Raw genomic sequence first — 11,726 nt, forward strand, 5'->3', positions numbered from 1 at the left:
CGCGCGATAATACTGCGTGCAAGTAGAGTAGCGTCCCTATAGTATAGCAAACATTTAGCAATTTTTAGCTAAATAGTCATTTCGTATTTGCTTAGGCAATTATATTTTTATCCTGAAACGCTTTCAACGTCGCCTGTCGTCTGCGCATGCCCAAAGCGCGCCCGCATAGCATCGCGCCATTCAACGCCCACAGGCCCAGCCGCAAGGCTCTCAGCCGCTGCTGTTCTTCTAGACAGCGCATCAGCAGCGCCAATCCTCTGCATCACCCATGAGCGGCCGTGGCACGGCCCAGAAGTTGATTGATGGCGACCCGCCTTACTACTACCACATGGGCCCCTACTACGCCTGCGCTTACACGCCGTTTAGCGCAACACTCTTAGAAGCGCAACGCTTGGGCGCGCTGCGCTAGACTTCGTTCAGCACTCGTTCAACACTGGCCCATAGTCGCTGCATCGTTCCGACTGCGACATGCGTTAGCACAGCACGCTTAGGTGCTGCGCCTATGTGCTGCGTTAGTCGCTGTTCTCTACACCTCAAGCGACAAACATACAACGAATACCCAGTCGTGCCTGGCCCTCCTGCGTTGTGTCCTGGCTCGTTGCTCCAGCCGCGCTCTGCTGCTGCTCTCGGCGCTCGTCCTTTAGGCGGTGCTTACAATTTCTTATGCTGGCTCGCAGCCCCTCTGCCGCCACATTTTTGTCTGCTATGCACAAAATCCCGATCGCACACAGCGAATTGATCAACGCCAATTCGTCCAGCTGCTGTCTCGTATCGCAACGGCAGTAACGAATGCTGTCACGTCCACATCCAAAGCCGTAAGACATACTGGCACTGCAAAATTGCCCTAATCTTTCAGTGCCTGCGGTCGCCCCGGCTGCGTCTTGTGCTCCGTGCTGGTCGTGCTTCTGCTTCCTTAGTGCTATGGTTGCTGCATCGGTGCACGCCCAATAGCCATTGCCAATATACGAAGCCAGAAGGCTCAAAACCCTGCGTCCCAAGATGCTGCAAATTGCCGCAATGCGAGTCATTTGCGCCAAATTGCGAGATGCGCAAATGCCCGTCAATATGCCCGGCAAATGACGAGATGCCGAAATGCCCCGAAATTGCCGAGATGCCTCCTCCGAAATGGTAAATCTGCCGACTTATAGCCTACGTAGTCGCGCTGTAATCAGAGCCCCCCACTTTATGCTGTTCATCGATGGTTCTACAATTGTGGCCCAATTGACATATTCGCTTTTGATCATTCGATATGTATGCTGCTCTCTTTTGATGGCAAATAAGGCCGTGGCGTTTACAAGTGCGTAAACAAACTTACGTCGAGTCTTTGGGCCGCATACGCCAGCTTTCTGCGTTGCACACCTAGTCTTAAATATTGATTCGATGCCCACTCTGCTCCTCGGGCCTAGCTCATCGCACAAAAACGCAGGCTAGCCCCTATGGCCCAGATTTTGTATATCAATCGGCTGATCAGCAGTCACGTCACTAGAGGGGCCGTACACGCTTTACGTACACGCCCAGCATACACACACGTACACGCCGGGAACACGGGCAGATACACGCCACGTTTACACTGCGGCGTACACGCACTGCTCCACGCATACACGCAAACGCTACACGCAGCGTACAAGCCCGGACTGTACAACGCCGTACACGCGCGCCGTTACACTGCTGCGGCTACACGCTACGTACGCACGCGGGCTACCACGCACGTACACGCCACGCTACACGCCGCTAGTACTACGCACGTACAACGCGCCCGCCGTACACGCGTACGGTACACGGCGGCGTCTGTACCTTGCCACGTTACACGCATTGGCCCCTACACGCACGCTTACACGCCACGTTCAGTTCCGGCCACGCATAAACGAGCGTCTAAGCTAGGCAATTTTGTAAACAATAGGCTGCTACAGCAGTCGCACGCCAGAGGTGGGGTACACGCCACTGTGCCCCCCACGCCGCGCGTTCATCGCTACTCCTACTACGCAGAGATACACGCCACGCTACACGCGGCACAACACGGCAGCCCCATACAACGCCCACGTACCACGACCGGGCTACACGCACGTCCACGCGAGGTTAACACGCCCACCGTACCGACTGCGTATATACACGCACGTACACGCCGGGTGACACGCTCACGTACACGCCGGTGTTACACGCACGTACACGCCCACGTATCACGCGGCCGCCCCCCGTACACTCACGTACACGCGGCCGCTACACGCGTGGCTACTACGCACGCCTACTACGCTGCGTAAATCGCGTGGTACACGCCACGTTACATCGCGGCCCGCTACACGGCACTGACTACTACGCCCCCACCGTACACGCACGTATAGCGGGTACACGCCGCAGATCACACGCCACGTCACACGCGGGTACACGCCTATGGGTACACGCACTGTACTACGCTCGGTACACGCAGGTACACGCCCAAAAGGTTAACGCCACGTACACGTCCCACGGCTACGACCGCGCCGGTACACGCACTGCTACACGCATCCGAGTACACGCCACGGGTACACGCGCCCGTGCTACACGTGCCGTACACGGGCCCAACGCTACACGCATCGCTACTGACGGCACGTACACGCCACCAGTATCTACGCGGCGGCGCTGCGGGCCGCGTAACATTAGCTTACGTAGCTACACGCTACTGCCGCTACACGCACCGCTACACTGCGGAACTCACACGACACGCATCACACGCCGGGTACACGCCACACGGTACACGCACTGTACAGCGCGGGCTACCACGCCACGCTACACTGAGGCCGCGTTACCCGCGTGCTATCGGTGCGTGCCTACCTGCGCCTGTACTGTGCCGTGACTTTACCCGCCGCGTGTTTACCCCTGTGCCGGTGTACCTGGCGTGTACGTGACCGCTGCTTACCTAGCGTGTAGCGCCCCGGGCTCCCGCCCACGCGGACGGCGCGCGCCTGTCCCCGGTACAGCAGCCACTCGGCTGCGCGGGTCAACGGCGTTAGCCGACGTCGCGGTACGTCGCGGCGTCGCCGCCGCGGTCGCCCTGACCGGGCCAGGCTGTGCAGATTATACCTGCCCCGCTGTTACCTGCTGTGCTACGGTGCCCTACGTGATCCGTCATCTATACGCTTCTCGCCGTTCGCCTCCTGTACCGCCTGCCGTTATAGTCACTCAGCGTAAGCGTCAGTGCCCGCTCGCTCACCGCGTGTACGTGCACCTGTACGGTAATCTGCGCTTACCCGCTTCAGCCGCCTGCGTGCCCTTTACGCTGCGTGTACCTTGGCCGCTGTACGCTTGTCTAATGCTCATCCGCCGTGCTACGTGCGTGCTACGTGCTCGTGTTGCCCCGCGTTGATCGCTGCCCGCTGTTATCTCGCGTCTGCTACTGGTGCGTTGCCTACGTGCACCTGTGCTCAACCGCGGTTTACGTCGCGCGCTATAAATAAACCCGCACGCGTTGTACTTGTGCGGTGTATCGATAGTTTCCTACCATTGCATTACCGGCTGCCAATGCTCTCGCGGCGCGACTGTTGCACGCTTACACTAATATATAGAGTATTATTATACTCTAGTATAGTAGTATTATTATTACACTATATCGGCGATAATAGGTGAAAGAGAGTAGGCCTATAGTATAAAAACATTAAGAATTTTTTAGTAAATAGATTTCGTATTTAGTTAGCATTATATTTTATTGAAACGCTTCAAGTGCCTGTGTGCGCGGACCATTCGTTCCGTGCGCTAGCAACACGCTGTGCATTCGTTGGATTTTTTAACATGTGCGCCCTGTATACGCTCTGTATGCGCCCTGTATACGCGCAGCGCGCTAGCAACACGATGTGCATTCGTTGTCAACTCGCTAGCTTCTCCCAAATCCTGACAAAAGTTGGGCGCACAACGACGCACTGATCTTATTTTCCATTTTTTTATTAATTTTCAATGCGCGGGCCGTGCGTCACGTATGTGTGACTGGGCCATACCAGGAATGTCATTGTGTGGCATATGTAAGCTTGAAATTGGTCCTTCCTATTTCTTGTTACATGCTGCCAACATGCTCATGAAAAATAGCCAGTATAAGAGAAGAACGTAGTAGAATATGTAGATCATAGAGGAATTCGTAAACTGATATGTACTGTATCGGCAGTCCTCGTGGCTAAAGCCTTAGACGATGCAGCGCTATTATATGGCCGAGTTAAGACTCACTCTTTCTCGTGTCGCTTGTTTGTCTGCGAACGAAAATCAGCGGGCACTGGCTAACTTCAACGTCTGATTCCACCTTGTGGTGAGATCTGAATCAAGATAAAGTAATAACGAATGGTCTCCGGTGTCGTAAATTGACCGACTTTTCAGAAAACTCGCCTGACAAGAACGCCACCAGCTATCGATTTTGTCCTCTCGTCGGTCGAACGAGAGAAAATCGCGTGCCTTGCGACTGAAAGGGTCGAGGATCACTGCTGTCGCCTATTAAAACACAGTGGCAATTAATGCATAGCCAATACACCAAGCTCGTTAATTCTAGCTCTTCGTGAATTGATGACTATGTTCCAAGGGAGTGACGAGCTATAAGGCGTAATATCCACTACACTTACAGCAACTAGGTGACACGTGTGCACTGTAGCGCTGGATAACCTGAAGGCATGATATGCATGACGCAACAGAATTACCCCGCATGCGACCGCCTGTACAGTTTGCAGACTGTACACAGCAGGATATGGCAATACATTAACTTAACAACTTTCCATGGCTAAACATAACAGATTCGAATCTTGGTCGAAATTGTGCGTGTATTTGTATGAGCATTTTTTCCGTTTGATGTTTTTACGAGTCAACAGTGTTGTAACTTATAACAACACAGTTAAGATGTTGTACCGTTCTCCCCTCAAGCGTGGTACATCGATATTAGCAGTAAAAACGCCTAACGAAACTGACCTGCTTACGTGACAATACAGTTGTGTTTGGTTTTATTTCCTTTTTGTACGTACTGGTGTAGGCTTCTAATGTTTACGATGAAACATTTACAGAGAATCATGAAAAAAACTCTAGAATTCAGGAAGTCTCGCCAAGATTGATGGATCTGATCTGATCCGTCACTATATAGACTATTAGTGATATATCCATAGCTACAAGCAATCGCGTATTATCAGAAGTAGATAATAGGGACTACTTCTGGTATTATGAAGCGCAATCTGTGAGCAATCTTAACGCGCAATCTTAACGCACTGTGAGTTTCCCGAACCACGATCATGAGTGCCGCATCGGTAGTTGTTGACAATCTTATTTTAACACTTTTTCTACAGCGCAAAATTCGTTAAGTGGTAAATCGCTTAGTACACGCGGACTTTTCATGATGGCCCGGTTATGTTATTATCATCATCGACACCGTAGCGCCCTTAACTGACGTAACTTACTAGCCTCCTGCGTCCAAAAAGAAATATCCAAAAACCAAAAAAACGGAGAGAATGTGGGGGGGGGGAGGAAAGAATACTAAGTGATGGATAGAAATGAGCACACACGCGCGCACACACACACGCACGCACGCAGAGAGAGAGAGAGAGAGAGAGAGAGAGAGATCGGAGGCAGGGAGAGACGAGAGAGAGAGGGAGGAAAGAGAGAGAGAGGAGAGAGAGAGAGAGAGAGAGAGAGAGAGAGAGAGAGAGAGATAGAGAGAGAGGGCAGGAGAAGGAGCGCAATAGATAGCGCGAATATGAATGGCAGAGTGTGGAAGGAACGAGAGCGAGCAACATATAACTGTCTCCTTCATAATAATAATCATCCTTATCATATCATATCACATCATATCATCCTTCAACTGATGTCTAATTCATGTAGTATAGTACAGCAGTGGAGCAGCGCCCTTAGAGCGCGCGTAAATTACGTTACCGGTGATTTTACTGGAGAAATTCTTGGCGATGTCGCTAACCAAAAGCCAACCTATTATACATATGTACTGTATAACCCTATCAGTTATGAAGCCATAAAGTACAGCTTTGCAGTAATAGCGTTCGCTAGTTGTCCATGTTAACGTTTTTTGCGATGCTTCTTAGCAGGAAATAGCATTTTGATTCTACCCAATGGTAGGAAATTATCACCCTCGCATATACTGTATAACCTGTATATTTCGTGGTGGTTTAATTTTCGCGAATTTCGCGAACGAGTCCCCGACCGCGAAAATAACAACACGCGAATCATTCATACCAAATAATGTCATATAATATATTGATAATATCGAATAATACATAATTCACCGACCGCGAAATTAACCACTCGCGAAATTGTCCATCAAGTCTGAATTCGCGAAAAATATCTGTACGCGAAAAATACGGCTTATACAGTATGCAAACTTGGTCGCGCCTGCCGTATGAGTGAGGTTCAGAAGTGGTCGATTTGTACAGAAATTCTCATGCGGAATATTCGGTGGCGCTAATAAGTTGGTATGAAGACATATTAAAAAATACTAATCCTATTATAATATACGCACTGCATAGCACTTCATGCATTCTCATTCATTTTCCACTCTCTCCTTATTATATTCGTCTGCTTAATTAACCCTCATACGCATCTGCCGCTCTACTCGCACTCCCCTTTCCACTCTCTCGCTCTCTTTCGTTGATTATTTCTCAGTCTCTCTGAGTAGGTGGCTCTATATCCCTCCCTCATTATTATATTTCCTCTTTCGCTTGGCTACCGTCTCCAATGCAACATCTCACTCAATGTATCTTGATCATTTCTCACTGTTATAGTCACTAGCCATGCAAATGATTACAAGCACATCTCGCCACGAACGTCTAGGGATCCATAATAAATCCATGAGGACATTAATCACAGAACTTATACATTCATTGAATGATAATTATTCAGTAATCAATTGCAACATAATGTGTGCAACACCCGGTATGGGAGGAGGGTGGTGCAAAACAGTACCATCGTGCAATATGGCCCACCGACCTAAATCTACGCGACAGTGTGGACTGGGGCCTGTATACGAAATACCTTCGAATTATTGTTGTAAACATTATATCTTCAGGAGTGTATAATAATAGATAATAGTCTATTATTATACACTCCTGATATCATGTGACACATACATGCATGGGCCATTAATTACTGTGCAGGAGCTCTGAATGTGGACCATTTTTATAGCACTAACGGCAAAACGGCATACCAACACAATTTTCTGCTTTACTACTCTGTGGATTCTCCTTACTCATGGTGTTCCAAGTAATGCTTTCTACTTAACCGATTTAAATGTTTTTCTTGTGATGAATAATGATATGGAAACAAACACTATAGGAAGCTTGGAAAAGGGCGCATTCCGCCCCGCTTGATACTGGCAATTATTTTCAGTCACGCAAGATCAAGTAAACAGCATGTTAAAATTGTTCCTGCAATATTCTTATTACTGATGCACTAAGCGACTCACGTTTATTTATTTTCAATAAATTCTTACACGTATACTAGCGAAAACGTATAATTAAGATAGTGATAGTATAGATCAGATCTTAATGAAGTATTTTTGATACTAGTATGCATAATCTAGTATTGTATAAAATTCTACTCGCTTCTTAAATAACCTCCAGGGGCCCGTTGTCAGAAACAAAATTAGTCTTAACATTAACCTTTACGATTTTTCTGACAACGGGCGCCAGAATAACTAATCTGATATCTGACCTGGCAGGCATTACACAATATAACACATACATACACATATACACAATATTTTAATCAGTCTCGCAGTGCAAGTCATCACAGAGACCTTCGATTTATTTTGTTTCGTTTTTATTATGGACTTCTTCTAGACGTTAGCCAGCCGTTATGAAATTCCCGTGCTATTTCTTCTTGCATCTTTCCATAGGAAGCGAGAAGGCGAGAACTGCCACTGCTGACAGACGCCAGCCACGTTACTACGGCGGCCGTAAATATGTCAGACAAGGAAAACATTCCACGTCGTCAGCGGTCAGCGTCTGATACCTCCGTAAGTTTGACTTCGGATTTGGTATATGAAATGAATGGCCAATTATTGCGAATTTAACAATAATCCTAGATCCTAAATTTGAGCTTTAAGGCGATTTACCTGTCATATAAAATGTAAAAGGGTATACCAATTAAGAAGGGGAACGGGGTGAGGGTATATTCCTACTTTACTAGCGTCCTATAGGTAAAAGATATATGCCATAAACGATATCGCTAAATAATTAAAATCGCAAATCACAGTTTTTTTTAATTCTTATCTCAACAAATATTGTGATATATTCCCCGTTCCCACAGAATTAACCAGGTCCAATCCTGCGTCCTGAAACTACCCCCTCTAATTACAGATTTCCTACGCGGGTTCCTATCATGGATTTCGTAGGTTCCTAATGTACTCTGTAATAGTCGTTCTCGGCACGCCTATACAAATCATGTAAACACACTGCTTCATAATATCTAGATTCACTTTATTCTCTACACGTGCCTTTCCCAAGGCCCCTAATTAGTTGGGACCATATATATATATATATATATTATATATATATATATATCAACAGGAGTTAATAAATACAAATTTGTCCTGATATCAAGAGTACATAATGGGAGATTATTACCCCCCCCCACCCAATTATGTACTCTTGATATATATATATATATATATATATAGAGAGAGAGGATGGAGACGAGAGAGAGAGAGAGAGAGAGAGAGAGAGAGAGAGAGAGAGAGAGAGAGAGTTGTACATATAATATTTCTATGGTTGGGACAGTACAACCGCGAGTGACCTAAAACTGCATTACCTCATGCGCACCAAGGAGCTATAATAATATAACATATATAAGCTGTTATATATAGCTCCTTGATGCGCACCAGTAACAGTAAAGCGCCACCTATTGCAGACTCTGAGCGACTTTGGTCATCGCCCGACGTTTGAGCGTCGCGCTAGCGGAGTGAAGCTAGTGCGACAAAATAGCAACGTGGTCGGTCCGATTCTCGTCGAGGTACAGGACGACTCGGGCAATGTCGACTTTCCACACATAGATGAGCCAGAGGATGACAGCACCGGTAATAATCAGTTCATTATTATTCACCGAGCGATATATAAATTATGATTCTGTTTGCGCGCTTCCTTCTGCCACGCGCACGGCGAGGAACCAAGAGACGTTTGCGGACGGTAATGAGCTATTAAGAACTAATTAACATCATTTAGTTACTCTACCCCTATGGTCCCCACATATAGAGGAGTGCATGCGTGGATGACGGTAATGTTAATTGGCTAATTATTTCTAAATATATTTTTCTGCAAAATATTTAATGTTACGTCCGTATGTTTGCGTGCGTGGGTGCGTTTGCGTCAGTGCGTATGAGCGTACATAAATAATGAAATTGAAGCTCGGTCGCATGCCGTAGAACAGTTTATGTATCAAGTATGGGTGCATATGTGGGGATGTACTTCATGAATATATGTACTTTCCAGGTCAGTTGCAGATGATGAAATGGCTACTACAAGGTATAAATACGTGCATGTTTACTGTGCATGATCTATCTTCTGTCACTAATATCAACTTTATTCACAAGAGCTGGTACAAATGGATCTCAGTCACCGGATCGCGTAGGCGCCCCTCACTGTAAAGCGGATACAGACCTTTTTTGGCCAATCATGGGTTTGAGAATAGAAATTTATAGTGTAGGGCAGTTCACCAACCACAGTACTCGATTTATTCGGTTCAATATGGATGATAAGCAGAATATACACTGATATCATAATACCAGTTAAGTTAAAGATGTCATAGAAAATATGAACCAGTAATTAATCATGGGTGACTTCAAACGCCCCTCTGTCACCGGATGCCTCTTCACCCCCAAACATATGAACATTGAGGTGCATCGCGTCAGTGCTTCCCGTCTCAATGTATAGTTTTGAGGACAACCTATAAACTTTCTAATCATTTGAGAGCATTATCGCCAGCCATCCTGGATAACCCCAGTATAATCGATATTAAAACTAATTATTAAAAATGTATACTATCGCATATACAGTTACTGAAAGAACTGGATTGCCTACCCGAAAGTTGTGTAACCACGGTCCATGGCCTTGCAATATATAAAAATTTAATTTTGCCAAACGCCTTTTTGCTAATGCCTGGTTCTTGCAAGTATGTTCTTGCATGTGCATGTACCTGCGGTTTGCGAAGAATGTCTGTACAATAAATATACAAGTCTCTAGCGAATAAGACGTACACCATAATTACTGATCTATGAAGCAATTGACGCAGATATAGGCCTACTCATTCGGCCAAAAGGAAAAATCGGGAGCACCTATAAATTTCCGTTGCTGATTTGGCCGACTCTTTTATTCTTCGACACTTAAATTGGCTACGTCACGAATTTTCTATGGTGTATATTTAAAAAAAATGTGTTGCCATTTTTTACATTAAAAGTAAATACTACCGGGACTAAACGTATCGTCAAATTCTTAGCTGATAAGATTGTTTCTCAACTAATTAAAAATCCCAAAAACCTGGACGATTTGATATTATGATCCGGACATTAATTGCTTGCTATGGGCGATGTATGAGCCACGAGTGTATGTTTACATTGAACAATAGAGTAAAATATGAAGTATAATGCAGCAATTTAACCATAAAAATTGAGCAGAATTACGTACTTACATTTTGTGAAAAAGGGAAATGTTTTTTTTTACTTTTACTATTTACGGTGACGTAATCACTTTAAACATCAGCAGCGTACGTTTCTGAACATACTGCCCAAATATACCAATTCATAGCCAATAAACCACAAATTCCATAGTTACGTGTGCACGGGGCAACATGTAAAGGCAATGACAGTTTTCGAGTTTGTCTGGCGAATATTTGAAGGCGTTCAATCATATTCTACTGAATCCTGGGGACAAAGATTCATTGGTGAACTTTTCACTCTTTTCTTATTCTTCCAGGTTTTCTTTCTAGCTTAGAGCATGCCACTAAAAACAGAATGACTGTAGTAGTTATAGTTGCATTGCTTATTTTACGCTTGAAGCTCACTCTGCCTGGATTTACAATCCATTTTTCCCACTGTACATGTTTTGGCTATTCAAAACATTACAACTTTATTATGGTAGTGTAGAACAAACATTGCTAATTGTTTTACTATAGAGTAGTTGAACGCGATTAGGCTAACTAACACCCTGCAATTAGTTACATTGAGATTTGCTTCAGCAACAGTTTTCGGTTCGCGTCCAAGCTGCTAATTGCCACTATAAGCGCTCCAAGCTGCTAACGGTATAGGGTAAATGATCTATGTAAGCAGCGAATGTATGTGCATGTTGATGTTATATAAGATGAATGTGGTTGTGTGACATAATCTATAGGAATTTTCAAGAGCTTTAGAGGTATAATCAACTCTTGATACTTTCGCCAAGATTTTCACCAAATAGGTGCAAATGCCAACTGTCAATCACAAGCCTACTCGTTTTATCTCAGACGATTTTGCGACGTGGTAAGGTCTACTGTGCATGTATTCAGGATTGTATGCGGTCTGTATATAGTCTTTCAGTTTGTTAATATAGTATACATAGGAACTGAAGAACTGGAGAAATGAGAGAGAGAAAGACTGGTTTATACCGCCATAGCTCCGGTTTTATAGATTTAGAAAACCTGCATTCAGGTGCAGGTTACAGCCGTGGCGACGTGCACTCGCATCAAACTGCGAACGGCTTGCGGAAACTAGTGAATTACGCCGACCCTGCGTTTATCGGGGTTCAGCGGGTGCTAGA

The 11,726-nt window shown here is 45.7% G+C and overlaps 1 protein-coding gene across 3 annotated transcripts in view; it reads left to right on the plus strand.

Annotated features, from left to right (window-relative positions):
* Positions 1–11,726, plus strand: part of LOC106816269 — a 55,427-nt gene that overhangs the window by 22,049 nt on the left and 21,652 nt on the right. For 2 of the 3 annotated variants that reach the window (XR_001394865.1, XM_014820850.1), the window contains exons 2-4: positions 7,838–7,957; positions 8,851–9,016; positions 9,429–9,461. Coding sequence is in view for 2 of the 3 variants with exons in the window: in XM_014820850.1 (XP_014676336.1) it covers positions 7,904–7,957; positions 8,851–9,016; positions 9,429–9,461 (253 nt within the window). In the remaining variant the exon portion in view is untranslated. The remainder of the gene's footprint in view (positions 1–7,837; positions 7,958–8,850; positions 9,017–9,428; positions 9,462–11,726) is intronic. The other variant, XM_014820852.1, reaches the window with a different exon arrangement.

This window comes from Priapulus caudatus, unplaced genomic scaffold, assembly GCF_000485595.1.
Source record: "Priapulus caudatus unplaced genomic scaffold, Priapulus_caudatus-5.0.1 Scaffold1333, whole genome shotgun sequence".
In the NCBI taxonomy this organism is placed as follows: domain Eukaryota; kingdom Metazoa; phylum Priapulida; class Priapulimorpha; order Priapulimorphida; family Priapulidae; genus Priapulus; species Priapulus caudatus.